This window comes from Trachinotus anak, unplaced genomic scaffold (assembly GCF_046630095.1).
Source record: "Trachinotus anak isolate AG129_WGS33_773 ecotype Australia unplaced genomic scaffold, CSIRO_AGI_Tana_v1 ptg000012l, whole genome shotgun sequence".
Lineage (NCBI taxonomy): Eukaryota > Metazoa > Chordata > Actinopteri > Carangiformes > Carangidae > Trachinotus > Trachinotus anak.
In genome coordinates this window covers 26,869,710-26,891,857 of record NW_027273863.1, presented here as the reverse complement: position 1 = coordinate 26,891,857, position 22,148 = coordinate 26,869,710, and the positions used below count along the sequence as shown (strand labels likewise).

General features: G+C 41.1%; 1 protein-coding gene and 1 long non-coding RNA gene across 2 annotated transcripts; both read right to left on the bottom strand.

Moving 5' to 3' along the window:
- Window positions 1-2,810: 2,810 nt before the first annotated feature.
- On the bottom strand, window positions 2,811-9,381 carry LOC139629715 (uncharacterized). Its single transcript, XM_071492499.1, has 2 exons — window positions 4,373-9,381; window positions 2,811-3,871 (listed from the first exon to the last, which is right to left on the bottom strand). Exon 1 carries the CDS (start codon window positions 9,379-9,381, stop codon window positions 4,381-4,383), a length of 5,001 nt encoding a protein of 1,666 aa, XP_071348600.1. The 3' UTR covers window positions 2,811-3,871; window positions 4,373-4,380.
- A 2,209-nt stretch (window positions 9,382-11,590) lies between these two features.
- Window positions 11,591-17,926, bottom strand: LOC139629744 (uncharacterized). The gene is made up of 3 exons (XR_011693032.1): window positions 17,867-17,926; window positions 14,316-14,382; window positions 11,591-12,737 (listed from the first exon to the last, which is right to left on the bottom strand). It is a non-coding gene; the product is annotated as an uncharacterized lncRNA (long non-coding RNA).
- Between the last annotated feature and the right edge of the window lie 4,222 nt (window positions 17,927-22,148).

The window sequence follows — 22,148 nt, the reverse complement described above, 5'->3', positions numbered from 1 at the left end:
CTTACCTCTGATCAGGAAGGGAGGGAGAGCTCTATCTCAGTTTACTCTGTAGCTCCTTTATATACAGTCCACACACACACACACACACACACACACACACACACACACACACACACACACACACACAAACACACACACACAAACACACACACACACGCACTCATTGTGAAAGAGGATCTAAACTCGTGATTTGAAGTGATGCTCATTAAAAGCACGTAGTGAGTTGTTTTAATGAACACACAAATACCAGCACCACACTTGCACACACACACACACACACACACACACACACGTGCACACACACACACACACACACACGCACGCACACCTTGACCTCTGTCTCTTCTGGAAAGATAACAGATAAGTGTTCCAGCTTCAGGTCGATTGTGGGCCAGGATTAAGTTCTACGTCACCAGCCAGTAGTAATATTATGGCGAATTGAACAGACCCATGATGAGGAGCTTGGAGAACAAAAGGTGTTGGCTCCTCAGTTCTGGGAGATCCAGGCTCGATCGGTTGCTGTTTTCTTTTATAAAACAATGTCGTACGGAAAATAAGAATAATGCAGCAATAAACAGAACTAATCCAGCTTTGTAGAGGTTTTGGTGGCTATAGTGAGAAAAAGGAGCAGCCATCATGCATGCTAAGCATGTCTAGTTAACAAACCACTGAGTGGAGACCAGCCACTTTATAACATGCATGATGTGTACTGTATTGTTTTGCCAGTCCAATAATGTATATACCTACCTAAATATTGTGGAACCTTTAGAAGTACAACCTTGTGTATGCAAGCTAGCTTAGTCGCTCGATTCAGCACTGCAGATTTGTTATTTTCACCCATTTCATACTGTGGGAAAGAAGACGAAGGTAAAACCTGCCTTTTCTGTTCTTGTTGTTATTCTCAGACTTGAACCCCAAAGCAGAGCAGGACACAGACGAGCAGAGTAGAGTAAAGCAAAGCTTTAATGTTAAACCTCAGTTTTAGGTGTATTATGCTGCTTCTGTTAAGCTTTCAGAATTTGGTGGACCCAGAACGCAGACCACACAAACTGAATAGAGACAACGTATGCTTCTTTATTTGGCAGTGTAGATGGAGGGCGGGGGCTGACAATGAGGGAGTCCAGGTGGGAGGCTGAGCTGGGAGGGCAGTCTTCCCCAGATACAGGCAAATAATCCACAAAAGGCAAAAGGGTTATGTGAAGCTGGGCTGCTGGCAAACTGACAACACAGATACTGGTAGCTGCAGCAGGGACCAGGAACACACAAAAAACAAATTACTACTGCTGCTCACCTGCCTGCAGGTCTAGTTTTAATTTACGATTAGTTGCAATAAGGTCACCAAGAGAAAAAAAAAGTTCTGTCCTGAATCTGGCACATATGCAGCATGATTGTCAGAGGCTACTTCCACATCTCACTCTTCTTTAGGTCGTAGTATCATTGAAGACCACATACATTCAGTTACATGCAATCATAACACAAGACAATGTTGAAGTAATGCAAAGTGTATAGAACATGTGACTTTGAGTAATCTAATGGAACACATTGCAGATCACATTGAAGGGCATGTATTCTGTGATGAAACACATTTGAAAAGTAACCCTCCCAATACTGCACAAACACATGCACACACATGCATGCACATGCACACACATGCACGCACATACAGTTATTGTGAAAGAGGAAGTAGGTGGAGCTTGTTATTTGAAATGTTGATATAAGCACTTTAGAGATAAGAGGTCAAAACATGTGAATAAGTCAGAACATTTCCCAGAAACAACAGTAAACCTAAAAGTGAAAGACTTCCCCCCTCACCCCTTCCCACACACATTTATGATTTAATGTTAACTTAAAAAATGACTTAGATTCTTTACTTAAAGCTGCACTAATCAATATTTTATATTAACGTTTGATCAAATAACTGTCCTGTGAAGGGGGTTGTTTGTACTGACAAACACAGAGATTCATCACCAACTCTGCAGTACCACCAGTTGTTTTAGTGTCTTTTAGTGCATTGTTTTGGTTTCACAGCTCCATTAGGACGATAATGTTGCTCTGCATCTGCTCAATGTTTAAATAAGGAGGAGTCTGCAGGAAGATTTACTGTGAGTGTCCAGTAGAGCCAGAGCATTAAGGTAGATGCCAATAGTAATATTTGAGGGTGACAATCAACCACTGGTTCTTGAGGCAATAAACATGTCTGTCATTGTGCTGTTAACATGTTAAAAACCAAGTATTTGAGGTGGCTGGTTTGATGGGATGCTCCCCAAGTCACACTTGCACCTTCTTACCCGATTATTCAGTTTGTCTGGACAAAGACTCCAGATGAGTCCTGCTTCCAGACTTCTTCCCCCTTAACAGTTACTGACTCCTGACACTGTCCTCCTGGGAACATTCAGAGCTCAAGAAATGGTTTTATACTCTGTACTCTGATCTATGTCTCACAGCAGTTTTGTCATAGAGGCCTGAGAGGTCACTGGACTTCCTGGTTTTTGTCCTGAGGAGCAGTGTTAACTGTGGGACCTTATATACACAGGTGTGAGCCTTTCTAAACTACGTCCAATCTATTGAGTTTGACACAGGTGGACTCCAGTCGCACTCTAGTTCATGGGGTCTGAATACTGAATAATGAGAGATTTGCTTTATTTATTTTATTTGTTTTTTGAAACAAACAAACAAAACAAACAAAAAACTCATGTTAATGAGATGTTTTTACTTTGCTATTATAGGATACTGAGTGTAGATTGATGATCCATTTAAAGTTAAATCTACAACACAATGAACACAAAGAAAACAATAAAATACAAGCGATGAACACATTAGTAGCAGCGCAGAGCAGATGGAGGTAATGTTCATAAACTGTAGGTTGAGGTTATAACTACAGGTTTAGAATCAAGGCCTCAGTGTAAAAAAGTTTTATGATCATATAAAATATCTTATATACAAAAGGTGAGAGTTTGATCTGTCTTAAATAAATTATTCCACCTGTTAAATAACCTGATGTTAAAGGTTTTATTGAATATGTAGAAATTTCAGTTTACAGTTGAATAAGAAAAAAAAGCCAAACTTCTACAATAAACAACAACTGCAGATAATAATGAAACACACATTTTTTTGTCTTTAATTTCTAAATATTCAAACATTCATATTAGATTACAAATAATTTAATTATTCTAACAATACCAAAAACATTCAGATGGAACAAATGATCAGCTGCATAAAACATTTCTAACATGTAAAAACATATTGGATTGTTAACATGATCATGCATCGACTGGCCATTCATGAATGAACTATTTAAGGATCGCACCAGTGGGTTTTTAAACTCCAGTTGAGGTTGCTCTTGCTGTCGATACCAGAGGTTTGTCAATCAAGTTTACAAAATAAAATACAATACAAATAACATAATTAATTTAGTTCACAAGAAAAAAACGCATCTTATCAAAGAGCAGTGTCCATAATGAGACTAGTACCACAGATGCAAGAATAAACTCTCATGCATAAAAGAAAAATAAAAGTGGGCTGTTAAAACCCAAAGCACTCCTGTCGACTGAGCTTCAAACTGTCTCACCCTTGGTACAATTAGAACAATCGTGAACAGTGGAATAGAAAAAGTTAATGTAAAAAGTGTAAAAGTGTAATTTCTTTGAAGTTTCTGAAAAGATATTTCAGTTCTTATGCAAGTTTTTTTTTTACCAGTATACTCCACTAAACAGAAAATAAATGAATGTTTTAAACAAAATCATACACAAACACAAAAACAATCATCGTTCCAGATATCCAGACAGGTTTCCAGATGAACATCAGGATGGTGGATCTCTGCAGTTTTCATCGTTCTGCTTCTTCAGCCATATTGTCAGGTTTTGATTTTACCCTGCAATCAGAACACAAATGGATAAATTTCTCACTCAGATCAGTGAGAGCTCATTCAGTGTAAGTTGTCTACATTTTAGTGAATAAACAAATTTGTTCTCTCTCCTACTTGAATTGAGCTACATCATGAATCCCACCCACTGTAAACGTCTCTTATAGACTCTGCTCTGCTGCTCTGATTCACATGTCGACCAGCCTGTATGATTTAGTGCAGACAGGGCACCAATCACATGTTCACCTGACAGCCCTGCAGGTGCCTGGTCAGGTAAGAGAGGTTGGTGCTCAGTTATGATCTGATGAGTTCAGTCGGCTCAGTCTATATGTTTCCCTGGTGAGGGTGACCCTGTTGTTCCCTCAGCAGTTTGGACCTGGTGCCACAGGCTCGACTAGAACATGGGATGTGAAGCTGCTCTATGAACATGTGACTTCATTTACCACCCACCACTTTATCAACTAGGCTCATACAACTAACACTGCAGTTTTATAGTAAATGTAAAATTACCTTTGCATTTACAGGAGATTGGAGACTTGGTTCCTGTGTGGATCGTTTTGATTCTCATAGCCCCGGTTGTTGATCCATGTCGTAATGGTGTTGAGATCAGTGTTTGTCATGACACCCATGCCTTGAAGCTGGTTGTACCAGTCATTGGCCAGATCTTTAGAATGTTGTTGAAAACTTTGTTTAAAACTGAGAAGCCTGGTTTTACTCACTGTGGTGTTCTTAAAATCTTTGAAGCTCTTGGCACTATTTAACTTGAATCTGGGCATTGAACCCAGAATGGTCAGTTTGAAGGTGCCCACAACATCATCCTGGCTTATTGTTTTAGCTAATAATGTTCTATAACCTTTAGTTTTTGTACTAGGAAACTCACGATGTATTTCTGTTGGCACAGTAACAGTAAGAAGTTCAAGGCCATGATATTTGTCCACATTAGAAATAAGATTGTTATCCAGAGGATGTGAGTCTGTTGCCACTTTAAGAAAGGTTTCAGCTAATTTGCTATTCTGGTTCAACTTTCTAGCTTCCAATATACAACTAACTGGTGGTTGGTGATCTGCATTGATGATTTGTCCGATGGCGGGATTGTCATTTAAATATTTTTTCCAATCTTTGTAGAGTTGAACTTTTCCAACCTCTTTCTGGAGCAGCCCTTTGGTTTCTTTTATTTTACGTCTTTTTGGTCCAGCTCCCTCTGCCATGTACCAGTCCCCTCCTCTGATTGTGTCTGTCCACACTTTGCGCTTGACAAAAGGCTCCCATTGGCCTGGGTGTTTCAGGAGAGTATCAGCCTCCACAGATCGGAGGCGTCCAGCCTCCATGGTGATCTCTTCTTCACTGGCCTCTGGTTTTATGCCTCGTGCTAAAGCATGAAACAGACATGCCTTGCCTTCATTGGTTACAGTCACTATCTGATTATTGATCTGCACATCATAATGGCCGTCTGTGTATTGGGAACTCTTTGGCCTGTAGATCAGTGTCACAGTTTGGCTGGCAGGTTTAGTGCCTGGGTTCAGCTCCTGCATTTTGGTGAGCTTTCCATGGCTGTCCTCTGTTAGGATGACAACCTTAGTGCCAGTGGTTTCTGACAGGACTCTGATATCGAGAATGGTACCTGGTGTCGTGGGGTTCCTGATCTTTTCAGCATGTGACAGTGAGTGTTTTCCTGGAAGTTTATCTTTTGAGTTCAAATCTTTTGGCATGTACGCAATGTATCTGTTGTTTTGTCCAGCTCTGAGTTTTTCCTCTGTCCTGTCAGTCTTTAAACAAGTTCTTATATATTTGCCTACGATACCATTTACTTGGCCTTGGACATAAGAAACAATGTGACTGGAGAACTTCTGGTGGAAGACTTGTACCAAAGCATCAGCTAATAAAGCACTGATGGTGTCGGCTAAATCCTGCTTGAATTTTTTCAGCATCTCAGTTTCTGAAGCAGACAGCTCATTTTGCTTCACTTTCTCTGTGAAATGTTTTTCCTGATTAAATTTATTTAGCTCTTTGTGAAGGTTTGAGAAAAACTCTTTTGAGAGGCTGTGCATTGTTATGATGGCGTCTGTTGCCAGTGATGTCATGTGAACAGCTTTGATGGCTGTCAGAATTCTACATTTTGTGCCTTTGACCTCTGATTTAGCTTTGTCAATCACTGTGGAGATGGATGAGTGGAGCTTGTGCTGCCAGCTGAGGTTGGCGTAGAATGGCTGTAATGCAGTGTTACTTAATTCTTTGAAAATAGCCAGAAGTTTGTTCTTTCTTTCATCGTCCTGTACGAGATCAGACAGTTGTTGTTCACCCTCAAGGTGTGAGAGAATAATGGAGTCCACTAATGTAGACAAGGGCTCTTTCTCCATGTTGGATTTCACATCATTTACAATTCCCTCTTTCACCTTATCCTTAATGTCATCAAGTATTTCTGTCAGTAATGCCTCTTCTGCCTTCCCAAGTCCATAGGTAATGACTTCTTCTACCATTTTTTTTGCTGTGTATTTCACTGCATTTTTCATATTTGTCTTTGCAACAACACTAATACCATCTTTAGCCTGTCTGATGAGAAATTCTGGCATTGATTTCAGTTGTTTGCCAAATCCTTTAATCATCACTTTACAACGTTTGAAGCCTTTTGCGATCAGCTTTCCAACTCCGGACCCAATGAGAGATACACCAATAAAAATGACTTTGTTTATAGCCCATGATTTAAAGCTGAATTCTCCTGTCACCATGGACTCAATGCTGTGGATGAAGTCTGATATTCCTTCAGTGATCAGCCCCATGCCAACATTAGCTAATGTTCCAAATGTAAATGCAGTGAGCAGTGCCCCACCAACAATGTGCAGAACTCCAAGACCGAACACCAGCAGAGCTTCCCATGGGAAACGAGGCTTCTCTTCCACAGAAAAGACGTACTTCTGACCTCGACTGTAGAGATTGTCGGCCTCTGCCTGGAGATCTTCATCGGCGCTTGAAACCAGGGAGAACATGGGTGATTTATTGGCTATTGCATCCTTCCCTTTGTCTTTTATCTCCTCCAGCTTTTTGATAGCCTCACTAATGTTTTCATCAAAGTACTTGAGCATGTTGCACTTGTTTAAAAACTGTTTTTCGAGGCTGGTTGGGTTGAATTGACTGTTGGCTGAGTGAGCAGAGGACATTTTTACAAGCTGCAGGCAGACCATACATTCCTCACTGAGGTACTTCAGAGACTCCTGTGCTTTCCTGAGATCATCTGTGGCCTCAGTGAGGTAATCTCCCTTCTGCTGCTTTATAGTGCAGTATGCATGGCTGTAAAAAGCTAGGGCTGCCCAACTTTCATCTTGTTTCAGAGCTTTTTCAAAAAGTCTCATGCTGATATTCCATTGTTTTTCATCCACTGCGATATTCCCAAACTTGATGTAGTGGTAAATGCTAGAACATGGTGAAGTCTGACTGTGGCACTGACTTTTTGCCAGAGACAAATCAGCTTTTAAACTCTTTTGCAATTCATTTCTTTTCAACTGGTCAATTTCATCTGATTTACTTTGCAACCAAATCCCCCAGAACTCGTTCATGATGGCAACAACAGCTCTTTCTTCATCTCCATCTGTGTTCTTGTAAATATCCTGAAGGGTCTCGCAGTACTCTGAAAACAGGTCCTCCCGCAGTCTCATCTCAGTGACATCATTCATCATGTGTTTTATCCTTTCTGCTGCAAGTCTGTCCCTTGTTTCCTTTGCCTCCTCCAGAGAAGACACTGTCCTGAAGGACTCCTGCAGATGATCCGTGGTCATGATTACCTGCGCAGATCCAGGTTTGCCTTTGCGTGCTGTTCGGCCAAATGCCTGGAGGTCCACTCTTGTGTTATCAGAAAGGAAGGAGAGGATGACAAATAGTCCCCCGTTGTTGTTCACCTTTTCTGAGACTTTTATGTCTGTGCCACGCCCAGCAAGGTTTGTGGCAACAATGACATCACCAGGATCCAGTATCTTATTTATTTTACTCAAACTATCTTTGTCACTGCGGTTGTAGAGGATGATTTCACCTGGGATGATGTTTTCCAGCTCTTCATACAGCTCTTTGGCTGCGTTGATAGTTTCACAGATCACCAAGGCTGCTCTTCCCTCTCTGTATGAATTTGGGGAAATTTGAGCCATAACCACATCTTTTATTTCAGATTTCCACTCTTCAGCTGAAGTCTTCAGAGTATCTTTGACCTCAAATAATTTCTTCCTGTTGAAAGTTGGCATTTTGCAGGCCAACAGATCTGGATAAAGGTCTTGCAAAAACATCATGTCTGTTTCACTCCCAAGTGTTGCTGTTGTTCCGTATATTTTCCCATGGTACTTTTCAAAAAGAGAAATGTTAGAAATGTAGTTTATGACTGTTGAAATTGTGCTCAGTTTGACTTGATGTTTGATCTCAATGAACTGCTGCAGACCATCCCCCCACTTCTTATTCAGTTCTACAATACCGGTAGATCTGAAGTCCACTGGACAGACACTGTCGTTTTCAACAACGTACTCCTGTCCTTGCCTCAGTCTCATGGCCAGAAAGGCGTTCTGAACCCACACTGACAATTTATTCTCTATCAGATTTCTGAGGAATCCAGGGATGCTGATCTTGTCTTTATCGTTTGTGCATGGCGCGTACTGAATCTTCTGTGATGTTAATTCTGCAATGGGCTTGATAAGAATTTCTTCAGAATCATAGAGAGGACAACACAAGCCTCCCTCCAAAACAAGAAATGTGAGGTCTGGAACGTCCTGGTTGTTGTACGTGCTGGCCTTTGTCAGACAGAGCAGTCCATTGTCATCTAACGTGTATAAAGTGAAACCATAGGGGACATAGTTCTCAAGTTCATGGAAAAAATCCACCACTGCATCTTGACTCACGGTTTTCAGTTTCATGACAAGTTCATCTTTTTCGCTTTTGTAGAAATCCTCTGTGAATCCTTCTGGCACAATCTTGGATTCTTCAGCAATACTTAAAATATCCATGGGGTCGTTAATTTCTTCTGTGTCAATTGAATCAAATATGGCCTTGAAGAATGAAGCTGGGGGACCCTGTATGAATGTCTGGTGTCTTGTTGACAAGAGGCCATACTGACTGACATGGCCCCAGATCATGGTCAGAATAATGTTCAGGTGCTGCATGGAGATCATGGGACTGGAGAGGTAGGTCAGCTGCACTCCCTGATCCAGCAGGAGTGAGTCCACTTCATCGATTATGATGCACTGATAGCTGCGATCAGTCCTCACATCCTTCATCTCAAATATCTGACGAAGGTGATCGGCAGCAAAGGCTTCGATTGTTCCGTAGACCACGTCCTTCTGGTAGCACTTTTTTCTGTCTTCATCTTTGGTTTTATTTGTGTTTGTATCAACTGTGATGCCAAAGTATCTGTAGAAGTTGGTCCATTCTTCTGCATCTCTTTGACATAACACAGAAGAGCTGGACACCACATCGACTTTTTCACCCCTAAGTGCTCGCAGTGCTGCAAACATTGCAATGACGCAAGACTTTCCTTCTCCAGTTCCCATCTCCAGGAGCTTCCCAGTGTCAGACAAGTCCAAGAGGCACCAGCTTATCATTTGAGTGGTTCTGGGCCACCACTTCCCTTCACCCTTGTGCAGGTGTATAGCATTGCATAAGACTGCCAGGATCTCCTGAAGGTCTTCTGTGTTTGTGCTATGACTCTTAGATTTCTTTACATGTTTGTGTTTTTTAATGTCACCAGATTCAATCAGGTTGTTAACAGTCTTTACTATACTGTATGATTTCTCCAGTGTTTGTTCATCAATGTTTTTCATCTGTCGTATTTCATCAAAAAGACAGTCGGTGCTTTTTTCTTTTTCATCTCTGAAGCTTTTTTCTAAATGCTGTATCAGATTTTCAGTTTCAGATGAGTTCAAGAGCTTAAGGAGAGAGTGGTTCTTCTCATCTGTCCATTCAGAAGACACCTGATATGTTTGTATCAGATGTAAAATCTTCATGATGGAAATACAGTCTTCATGGAGATGGTGGTCAGTTAATGCTTCAAGGAGGTTTAAAGCTTCTACTGGTGACCAAAGTTGTTGTGCTACAAGGTTTGACACCATCTGGAAGAGTTCTTTGATTTGTTCCTTTGAGGCTTGGAGTTGCACCGCACAGGAAAATAAACTCTCCAAACACAATTGGCCTCCCAGAGATTCCCAGTGGTTCTCACCTTCTGTTTCTCCAGTAAACTCTTTCAGGAGATTCTCAAGAATGGTCAGAATGAAGACCTCACTGGAAGACAGTTCCTTTCCAGTACATTTTTGTAAGATGGTTATAATTTTACTCTCAGCATTTGTACCTTTGTTGAGGTTAGTATGGAGCACCTGAAAAAGAGTCTTGATAAACCTGTGTCTCAATTCCATATCCTCACAGTGAAAATTACCCATGAGGCTTTGCAGGATGTCTACAGCAAGCGCCAAGACATTATTTTCCTTGAGCCCTGAGAGATCCAGCTCATGTGAAGCACTGAAACTTCTTTCTTCAATGATAAATCCTCGGATAAGGTGAGGGTTTCCTGTTTCCATCACCTCTAAGCCAAGTTGAAAGTAATCAGAGACAAAGTCGTCCATGGTACCGTACACAATGTCTGCTTCATAGACATCTCTCTGTGATGCATTAGTTTTCTTCATGTTTGTGTTGTGAGAAATCCCAAGGTGCTTGAAGAAGTCAGACCACTTTTTAGTTAGTGGTACACTCTTCTTAGTCAGCACTGGCACAAACTGCCTCACCATCTGCTGCACTGTGGGCCACCAGCTTTTTGTGTCAGAAACTGTTTTTCAGGGCTGAGACAGAGAGTTTTGGATGTCGTCTGTATCAAGGTTTGCTCCTTTAATGGAATCTCTAACGAATGGCTCATCTTCTTGGTCATTTTCTGTATATTGCAGGGCACCAGTGGGAATATTTTTTATCATATCACACACAATGTCTGACTCATAGACATCCCTCTGTGATGCATTAGTTTTCTTCATGTTTGTGTTGAGAGAAATCTCAAGGTGCTTGTAGAAGTCAGACCACTCCTTAATTTGCTTGTGTGACTGAACATCAGAGCTCAGCACAATGTCCAGTTTGTTTCCCATGCAGACTTGTGTGGCTGCAAACATGGCTGTGACACATGGGTCCTCGTCCACACCAACCAGTTCTAGTTTCACGCTGTTTTCAGTCAGCACCAACACACACCACCTCAGCATCTGCTGCACTGTGGGCCACCAGCCTTTTGTATCAAAAACTGCTTTGCAGAGCTGAGACAGGGAGTTTTGGACGTCATGTTTGTTCAGGTTTGAACCTTTAAAGGAATCTTTCATGAATGGTTCATCTTCTGTGGCATTTTCTGAATATTGTAGGACACCAGTGATGATGTTTTTTATCATATCAATGACAGAATCGTCCAAATTCCTTGATGTTTTTAATTCTTCTAAAGCTGAATCTAGATTCCTCTCATCTTGCTTCCTGATCATCTCTCTGAAATGAAGTTGGAATCTCTCAGGGCCAACAAAGTCCAGAGCCTGGATGAGGGAGTGTCCAGAGTCATCTGACCACTCTGGCGATATGTCATACACTTGTACCAATGTGAGCACTTCAATTATTGGAGCGTCCTCTGCATAATTCTCTGTCAGCACTTTGAGCAGAGTCACTGCTTCTGTTGGTGTCCATTGGTTTGTTTGCACAAGTCTGAGGAGCATTTCAGTGGATTCTGAGTGGTTTTCCTTATCATTGAGATGTGTGAGTTTGAAAAGGAGCAGCTTCAAGCACTGGATTTCCATCTCTAGAATGAACACGGAGGCTCGTCCAATCACATTCTGTAGCGATGATGTGAGGGTGCCGAGGAATTCTACAAGAAAGAGATCCTCAGTGGAAAGGTCCCCCTCAGCCCATTGATTGGCTATGAGAGCTGCATCAGAATCACAGCTGCCATGGTCAGTGAAGAAGTGCATCAGGCTCATGTACAGAGCTTGAGTCAGCAGGAAGCGCTCAGAAACAGTGCATGCTGATTGGCTGATGGACTCCACCAGGGACTGCACATGATTGGAGAAGCTGTGCAGGGAAAGTCCCTCAGACGTCTCCACTGACAGGACACACAGCTCTGTGATCAACACTTGTGTGTGCTGCAGAGTGCTGAGGGATGGAGGAGCACTGATCCACTCATCAAACAGGAGTTTGTCCAGGGCTGACAGGACGCTCCCCAGCTGATCAGCAGTCAGCTGAGTGAGACTGAGGTCTGCAACAGGAATGCTGCATCTTGATGAGAGGGTTTCTAGAAGCTCATCTCTGTCTGATTCATAGTTTGCCTCAAACTCATCCAGGTGGCCGATCAGAACATGTCGCTTGGACTCATGTTCCTCTGAAATGTCTCTGCTCAGTTGATGCTCGTGCTGCTCTTGAGCTCGATGGTGTGATTCTTCAAGTCTGTGATTCAGTTCTTCTCGTCTCTTCTCTTCAGCCTCTTTGGCCCTTTGCTGTTCTTTCATCTTACGCTCCTCTTCTCTCCTCCTCTCCTCTTCTCTCCTCCTCTCCTCTTCTCTTTGTCTCTCCTCTTCTCTTCTCCTCTCCTCCTCTCTTCTCCTCTCCTCTTCTCTTCTCATTTGTTCTTGATCTCTGATTGGCTTATTAAAACAATATTCGCACTCATATGCATTATCATGGCCAACTGGTCTGTAGTATTCTCCTCCATTGAAAACATATACACATCTTCCATGAATGGTACTTTGGTAAAGATCTGAGAAGGATCTGCATGGAGGCAGAACTTTGTAACATTTACAGCATCTCAGTCGGTCGCCCATGTTACTTTCTGATGGTGCGTTCCCCATTTTTAATGAGTTCTTCAGAAACTAAGCAATAATGTTTTAGTGAAGCTTTTGATTTCCTGAAAGACAAAAAATATTTTTTGGACAAAAAAATATTAATTTAATGACATAACAGTGAATCTATGAAACATGATGCATTTAGTAGACGCTCTCATCCAAAGCAGCTTGCATAGTTTACATTTCAACACACTATTAAACTATTAAGCTAGCTACTGTGTGCTTAAGTACATTAATGACAGTGTCTTATCTGGAAATTAAAACAGTTACAGCTTCTTTGTTCATCTGCTCCTGTGTCCTCTTATCATTTCATCTGCATGTTTTTTATTTTTTTATTTTTTTCATTAAGCATTGCTTTACCAATAATTCAGCTTATACTGGTCCTTCATGTCCTGGTCCTCTTGGACAAGTCTACAGTTGGTGAAACTTCTCTTGGCCATTCATTTTGGTCACATTTTAAAATGCTTTTACATAGAATAACCTCTATAATCTCTGTCTGAAAAGACTGCAGATAAGTGTGCTAGCTTCAGGTTGGTTTAAACAGCCAGTTGAGAAATACAAACTTGTGTCTGCCTAAGGTAGCTTATTCACTATGTTCTCCTCACCCATTTCATGCTGTGGGGAAAAAAAGAGAAGGTGAAAATGGCCTTTTCTGGTGCTATTTTTAGAGGTCCAAGCCCAGGTAGGCTGGTGGCCAGGCATGCAAAGCAATGTGGCTCCCAGTACCAGCAGTGCTGGGAACGCTACTGTCAAACAGGATTTTAGCAGCAGCTTGGTAGTGACTGCTGGTTAGCATGTCATCTTAATGAGCTGCATTTGGTCACCGTTTAAAACTTGTTCTATTGTTTGATAACAGAAATAGAAAACATAAGAACAGTTTTACTGTGAATTCAGCTGAACTTCTGAAATACTGTATGTTTGAGCACAGAGAGGAGGAGAGAAGCAGACAGAGCTGAAACCAGCTAGAAAAGTCTAAAAACTGAATCCAGATCAGTGAATCAGAAGTTTTTTCTTCTTTCCCATGAATCACCTTTGGAGGGGCCTGACCCCTGTATTGGGAACCAGTGGACTGTACTAGTGTAAATGATTACTACTCAACTGATGTCTGTACACTTTCCTGCTTGGCTGTCAGACTCCTACCAAGCACAGACCCAGCCGCTTTAACCGGTTTCTTCAGTCTCCTTGTGGTTATGTGTGACCTGCTGCTGCCCCAGCAGGACTGCAGCATAACAAAGAACACTCTCCACCACTGACTGATGAAACATGCAGCATTTCACTGCAGACGTTGGCTGTGCAGGGCGGCTGTGGGTCAGGAGGTCCAGAGAGTAGTCCACTAATTAGAATTCCTGGCTTTTCCTGTCGGCATGGGCAAGACACCGAACCCCAAACTGCCCCTGAGGTAACACTGGTGCATGAATATGTTGAAAATGTTATTTAAGTGCAGTCCATTTATTGAGAGCTGTCCATCTGTGATCGGATCATCCAGATGAATGTTAGTGGCAGGTATGAACTCTGCTCAACATCGTTCCTGAGAAGTTCATGAATTCACTGGGAAACATGATTCATGAACAAAATGTGCTTTTGCAAACATTCTCATATGAACTCAAAATACATTTTGCAGATTAAAAGCATGAACTTACTGTCACTCCACTGTGCAGCCAGTCCACTGACACACATCTGGAACTCAACAGGACAATCTATCTCCCTCTAAATTAGACAGAAGCAAACAAAAGGGACATAACTGTAATACACATGAAATTCTCCTGGTTGAATTATTAATACAAATAACACCAGGCTGAAAAAAAAAGCCTGCTTCATTTATAAAATGTCAAAAACTTTAGAGAGCTGACTTCTCCAGAGACAAGTCAAGCTCATGTCTCAGAAAGCATCGCAACAATAAACAGTCAAATTAAATCACATTTAAGTCAGTTCACTTGTGGAGTTTGGACCAGTTTAGCAGTTATGGTGAGTTTTGTTCCTGTTAATCCAGTAAAAATTTAAAAAAAGAAGCTGCTGGAGATGAATTACATCAAACCTCTGTTTGCTCCTCTCAGCCCTGTCGTCTGGGTCAGGATCCAAGAGCTGTTGTGATCTCAAAGTGCTGCTCAGGAATTAAATCATCATGCCAAAAAAGCCTAAAATACAAAAAGAACAATGTGCCCTTAAAAACAAAATGATGCTTGTGGTTCAGTAATTCTATTCTAAGACCTCATTGGTCTTTATAATCATTATGATCCACATTAGCCCATTCATCATTCACCTTACATGTCATCTGTTGGGCTCTGCAGAGAAACACGTCACTGTGGGAGTTAAGTGTCCAGTGTGTAGGATTAAGGGGAATCTATTGACAGAAATATAATATTCAGAATTATGTTTTCAATAGTGTTACTACAAATCCTTGTGTTTTCGTATGTCATGTCTACATAGGTAGCAGGTTCAAAGCCATATATACTACATTTCTAGCATATTGGCTGTTTTGGATCATTGATGTGATGTGCCAACATTACTGCCATATTCAACCTGGCCAAACTGACCTGTGAACTAGTGATATCATATCTGAATCTGCAAGTCTGCATTAATCTTCCACTGCCACCCACTAGAACAACTTATTTTTCCCGGTTTAGAGACCCACACACAATTACAGATTACCATTATTTATCAGTGGGATATTACACCTGATGTATGGTAACATATTACACTGAAATAGGCACATTAAAATGTGTATTATGGTAACGCTCCGTTTCATTGGTCGCCTGTCAGTGATGTCATATCCTCTCTGCTCAGGTGTCAGTGTTGTGTTTGTCTGACAGAAGCTCAGTTAGAAGTCTCAGGTTTCAGATCCTCTTTCTCCTCCTTGGTGGTTTTCAGCTCTGTGTCTGAACCAGATGAAGGATTTTAGATCTGAAGTTATCAGAGAAACAAGCTGAGGAAATGTTAGACAGTTCAGCTCCAGCCAATCAGAGACGTCCTGTGTCACTGAAGAGTGTCGACCAATCAGTGACTTTAACTGTAAAACTATTTGATTAAGTGTTTTTACTGGTTCTGATCAGCTGATCTGTTTGTTGTGGAGAGGATGAGACTCTGTGGAGACACTGAAGGATCCAGACCAGGAGGAGACTACAGCTCCCATGATCCCACACTGCTTCATGTTATTGTTTTGATTGAGAGACCCCCTGAGGCAGAAGGTACTTACTGTTTTCTTGTGCTCCAGGTCAGAACACAGATCACTCACTTTGAAATACTAGAAAAAAAAAAGAAAAAAAAAATTATATATATATATATATTATATATATATATATATAATCACTAGTAACTGACCAACACTGAGAAAAATCTAACAAAATTAGCAAATACAAATATAATAGTGAGACACTGGCAGTCAGTTGCACAGTATCAGTCTGTTGTGTTGTATGTTATTAAGAGGAAAAGGATAGCCCTTCACTTAATTGAATAGGTAAAAATGCCTTAACCACTCCGTCGTCCATATTTGAATTAATATCCTACTGAGGACTGACTCTTGCAGAGTATAGTTGCACAATATACACATTGTAAGATTTGTATGTGTGTTTATATATAGGATACTATTATTATCATCATATTATTTTATTATATTTTTACACTATTCCCTAATCACATATTTCCTATTTTTACTGTATTTATTATATGAAACTACTGTTTATAATGCAGTGGAGATATCACTTTATTTTTAATACACAAGGCTGCAATGGTGTGGTATTTACAAGGCGGTCGAAAGCTGAGGGTAAAGCTGGTATTCCTCTGTTACACTGACCAAAAACTGGGCGGCTCTGAGACAGACAATCCTAAATCTATTAGGATTCACACTGTGCAAGGCTTTTTGGGGAACTGTGACTGGATCGTTGCAAGATTGGGGGTGTTAACTGTGGGAAACATGAACAAAATCTGGACAGGTGGGTGGTGAAGTCATCCAGATGGCTGGTCACATAAAGTCAACTCTCTGCATAAAGCATAAAGCATAAAGTCAACTCTCTGTTATGCAAAGTAGCTGAAGTTTGGGGCTGCTGAAGTTTCAAACTGTACTTTTGTGTCCCAGGTTGAGATGGCCGGATACCACAAGGGAGGGGCGAGACTGTGTCCAGCTCACCAACGACACACAGCTCAGTAAATACACATAAAATGTTAGCTAAGGCAGAAATGAACTATTTGCAGCAAGACTGTATGTGACTGACGCATTTGATGACAGGATAACTGACTGCAGTAACCTATAAAGCTCATTGTTAACACTGGTTTGGGTGACGCAGTTGCCTCATTGTAGTCTGGAAAGTTACTCATAAGGACTGATATCCTTTTATGTTTACTGCGAGATTTAAAAAAATACAATGTTGGAAGGAGACGTAGAAAAGCTCCAGTGGGCTCCGTCCACTTTAACCTCTGATGCATGCACAGGGCGGGTGTGTCTCTGAACTGCTGCAGCCTTTGACAGCCCAATGACCATCAATTAGCTAATGTTTGGTGGTTTCTTTTCATGACAACAGGCTGCTTGTGAACCTTAATTTCCCTCCTTCAGAGCAACATACACACACAGCCTCAGAAAAATAATTATAACTACATTGGGTTTCTGCTATGACCATATAGGAGGCTACATGTTGCCTCCACTGTCTCCACATGCAGCTACAAAATGGTTAAAAAGTAGGACATTTGTATTTTTTTCATGTCTATGTTCAGATTCAGCCTGGACATTGAGACTATAGTGGAAGGTGTCAGTTTCGTGTAATATTGGTGGTATGATGTCAAAGTGGCGTCAACTGGTCTTTTCTCTATTTTTGCTGCAAGAAATGCGCGTCACATGTGAAAAATAGGTGGGAGGCCGAGATTCCGCGACGCAGCCGTGATGCATGCATCACACATTCAGAGGGGACTCAGAGTAAAAAGAGAGGAGGGGCAGTGGCAGCATCTGCATCAGAGCTGCAGCAGTTCAGCAAGGTTTCCATCACACACCAACACCAACAACACAGCATATTTAAAAAATACAAAAAACAAACAAAACAAAAAATTCAACAAAACTCAAGTTAAACCTGAGAAAGGCTCCAAGAACACGTATATAACAACTTGTAATACTAATGAAGTCATGCAGCTTTGTTAATGCCACTATAATCATATCAACACGGAAACAACAGAGTTAAACTACAGCTCAGTGTGTTCAGGTACTTACCTCTGATCAGGAGGGAGAGTTCTGTCTCAGCTCACTGTGTAGCTCCTTTATATAGTCAACACAGAGAGAGAGAGAGAGAGAGAGAGAGAGAGAGAGAGAGAGAAAGACTTAACAGAAAGAGACCATTTGACCATTTCCTGGAAACCCCATCCTAGAAACCTGAAAGTGAAAGTAAAATAGCTGCATTTTCCACACCCTGAGATCTACTGCACAATTCCAGGTTATTTTCCCCAATGTTTCATCAGTCAATAGCAAGCTGACTATTCCACTATTCTTAATGTATCCACTCACATGTTGAAATTAACAGCAGACAATAAGATGAATGAAGTAGATAAACTATGTGATTTCTAAACTTCTCATGTATCATTTCTATAACTGTTCAATTGATCAGATTAAAGATAGATCAGAGAAAAATCTAAAAACTGAATCCAGATCAGTGACTCAGACCAGCTCTAACAATGTGCAGCACAAGTCAACTTTATTTCTAGAGCAGATTTAAACCCGAACAAAGTGCTGCACAAGGACATCAAAATAAAGCAAAGCAAATGTATAAAAAAGTAAAAACATAAGAATAACATACTAAATATACTGTATACAGAAACCTAACAGACACTAACTAAGAAACTAAGAAACAACAAGAGGCAAATACATAACCATGAAAATGACAACAGAAAGGCTGTAAACGTGTTTCTTTCTGCTGTAAAGTTGGACATGTGAACATGGGAGTCTGTGGGACTGACTCACTGCTGGAGCCAGACTCTAGTGGTCATTAGAGGAACTGCAGCTCTCAGCTCTTCACTGTTGGAGCTTCAGGTTTCAGACCTGGAGGCTGGTGACTGGTCTTTAGCTTGATTTAAAAATAGAGCTGGATGGAGCACATCTGATATCTAATGATAACTGGTTCCATAATGTTGGAGCAGCAAAAGCTGTGTAATGTAAATGTTTACATTCATATCTGGAAACACCATCATCACCATTCATCTGATGTTCACCTTTCAGATCCTGACAGTGAGGATCCAAAAACGTCTCTAATGCTCCAGGAAGGTCGACTGCAGCCCAGCAACAGCAAAGTTATATTTACCACCTGATACAGAGGTGGACTAGTCTGTAACAGTCTGTTCCTGAAATATCTGAACTGTTTTTTATCTTATTATTTTTCTAAAATAGGTAATGACATATTACTGTTAGAAATATCTCACCTGGTGTCAGGTGATAGGACTCTGTCACCGACAACAGCTGGTTTTCTAAAAGTTGAGCCGCTGTGTCAGGATGAAGCTGCTGGACGTCCTGTGACATCTGATTCGTTCTGAAAACAAATGTAAGGACAGCAGTGTTTGAAGAAATGATGTGGGCTCACAGGTCTTCTAATGTAAATCCCAATGACAGCCTTAATGTCCAAACTTTAGAACATTAGCAGCTGATGCTAGTGTGGCGACCCCTCTGGTCGGTGATGGTATTGTACACCTCTGGTCATTAGTGCTTCCTCATGACACCTGGGCCCAGTGTTCACCAGCCTATAAAAGGCACTTCCTGTTACTCATGTCTCCCCCCCCGCCCCCCCTCTTTGTAAGCATCTCCAGTGGTGTTGGGAGCTGTTCTAGGTCTTCTGTTATTCATTTGTTTGTTTTATGCACCTTACAACACTTACACCCATGTCCACTCACACAACACACACTTCACACTGACTTACTGATTGTCACACTCCATGAGTCAGGTTTTGGTTAGGAATTATGATTTTATTGCTTTGATTCTTTAATAAACAATCCTTGTCTGACGTTAACATGGTGTGTCTCCCTCTTTGTCATGGCTGTGAGAGCCAGGCTGCGACACTAGTGTAACCCTGCTAACCTGCCTGTGATTGAGAACCATAAATAAGCTTTGACTCGGGATGTCACGATACCAAAAATGTAGTAGTTTGTTCCAATACCAGTAGAAATACATGATTCTCGATGCCTAATTCGATACCACAGGAAAAAAAGATTATCCCATGTATTAGTTAAACATAAACTCTTTATTAAAAAAACAACAACACATAAACAACATAAAAAAATGCATTTCTGGTCTGAAAAGCACAATAGCATCGTTTGCATACTTATACAGATCAATTATCACCTTGGTCATCTGCCTCATACGCAAAGTACGTCCAAACATGGCTCTTGGTGCCTTTTTATCAACGACTGGGGACGGATATATACAGACTGTGATCAGAATTTCAACTCAAATGAAGTATCAAGATGCAGTAAAGCTCAGTTTTAAATTCAGAGTTTGGTTCAGTTTCTCTTGTTCCAATACTTGAGCAGTTTATTGTTCTGTGAAGTTTGTTTCAGTAAAGTCATGGAGTTTTGTCAGTTGGATCCTTTAGGTAAAAGAGTCTTAAGTGTTCGTCTTCCTGCTAAAAGAGTTCATTCAAATTTCTGCAGGTGTTTTTTTGTTCTTCTGGGTGCACCCTATTATTTTACCAGAATGAGGTCTTGACAAATTCTACCACACCAGTGAACTTGTACATTGAAGGAATGGATGGGCTCCTTCTCTGATGAATGACACAATCAGATCTCCCAGGCCCAGTTCAGACCTGGTATTAACATCTGTTCTGAGTGATCTGATCCCAAGTGTTCAGCTCTAAGTTCAGGTGTGAACACACCCAGGAAGCATTCAGGACGCACTGGAGACTAAATCACTCAGACCACATTCGGAGGGGGTCTGGGCCACATGTGGCCACTGTCTTTTAGCAGTGTGAACACAAATGTGTCCTGGCCACACTGAAGGACCGCCTCCTCTACTGACGTCCTCTGCCACAGTCTGATGAGTCCTGTCATAGTAGTGTCATAATAAACCAAAAACATTTTACTACTTCTAATGGATAAAACCAGATTTCACTGTGGAGATGTGCGCAACACATTGATTCGCTCAACCTTTCATTAGCGCTCGCTCTCTCACTCAGACAGAGACAAATACACACAGGAGCACACTGACAACAGACCAGTCCATCTGATTGGCTGACAGCAACACCACACACCTGTTTATTTGCTTGTGAGGAAGGGAAGTGAGATCCTCTCACAAGTGGTCGCTGAGATGCATTTTAAAGCAGGTGTGAACAGACGAGCTTAGAGCTGAACACTTGTGATCGGATCTGTTGGGACACATGTTAATACCAGGTCTGGACAGGCCACCAGTGGCTCGCCGTCTCCCTCATCAGGGAGAAGATCCAGTTTCCAGAATCCGAGGAGGTTCCAGTGGAACCTGCATAACAACACAGAACCCTTACTGTATACAGTTATTAAATTACACCTCACTTTTCCCCACATCTTAGATTACAGCTATATTCTAGGTACAGTAGATACTTTATTTATGACATAGTTCTGGGACAGTAGTAGCTTGAAACCACATCCTTTAATGAAACGTTTTTAATCTATGTTAAACGGATTATAAACAGTTCATGACTTTTAACAATGAAATTATTATCACTGGCTCTTTTTTTATAAAAAAATTTAACCATGAATTTTTATATGCTTGTCTTTAAATCATGAACTGAAATACAATTCACTATGAAATCTCGATCAAGGTCATAGTTTTTATCTTCACACATTTTAAACCTTTTCTGACACTCTTCACTAGTTTTAACCCACCTTGTTTTACAGGATACTAAAGAATAATTAAATGTACTCAAAAATACTCAGTTGATTATAAAATAAACATTTACATTCAACGTCACATTCAGTTTCTTCAAATTAACAGTAAACATTAGCCACATTAGCTTAGCTGAAGATGGTCTGAATACAGTGAACCCACATCCCCAGGCCTCGGGTCCTCTCGGTCACTTCCGGTTTCACTTCCGAACACTTTTAATTGTTACAACCAACTGATGTGTGAGAAACCTACCTGAGAGAGGGCGGGACTTGCTTTCTTCCTCCAGTAGTATTTCATGAATGCGTGAGTTCACCAATAACAATAGAATAAACTTGACAGACACGTAAATCAATCAAATAACCTCAGGTTTGAGACCTTTGTGTTTTCTTTTCACACAGAACTGGACGAATAAAAGATGCTTCAAACTGTAGAGCTGCCACTTTTTCAACAACTTAATTTGAACCGAGACACTGATCTTACTATAGTTGACTGATCGATCAACAGGGCAGCAATAGGTCCAGCTGACAGTGAAGGGTGAGAGCGCCCTCTGCTGGACCAAGAGCTGAGCTGCTTTAAACTCTGCTGTGTTAACACGGTGAACAGTTTAAAGGAAGTTAGAATATTTGATTTCTTCTCATGTTCAAATGAATGTTTG

Excerpts from the sequence above, each read along its gene's own strand:
- LOC139629715 (XM_071492499.1), bottom strand. The coding sequence starts at position 9,381 with ATGGGAACTGGAGAAGGAAAGTCTTGCGTCATTGCAATGTTTGCAGCA.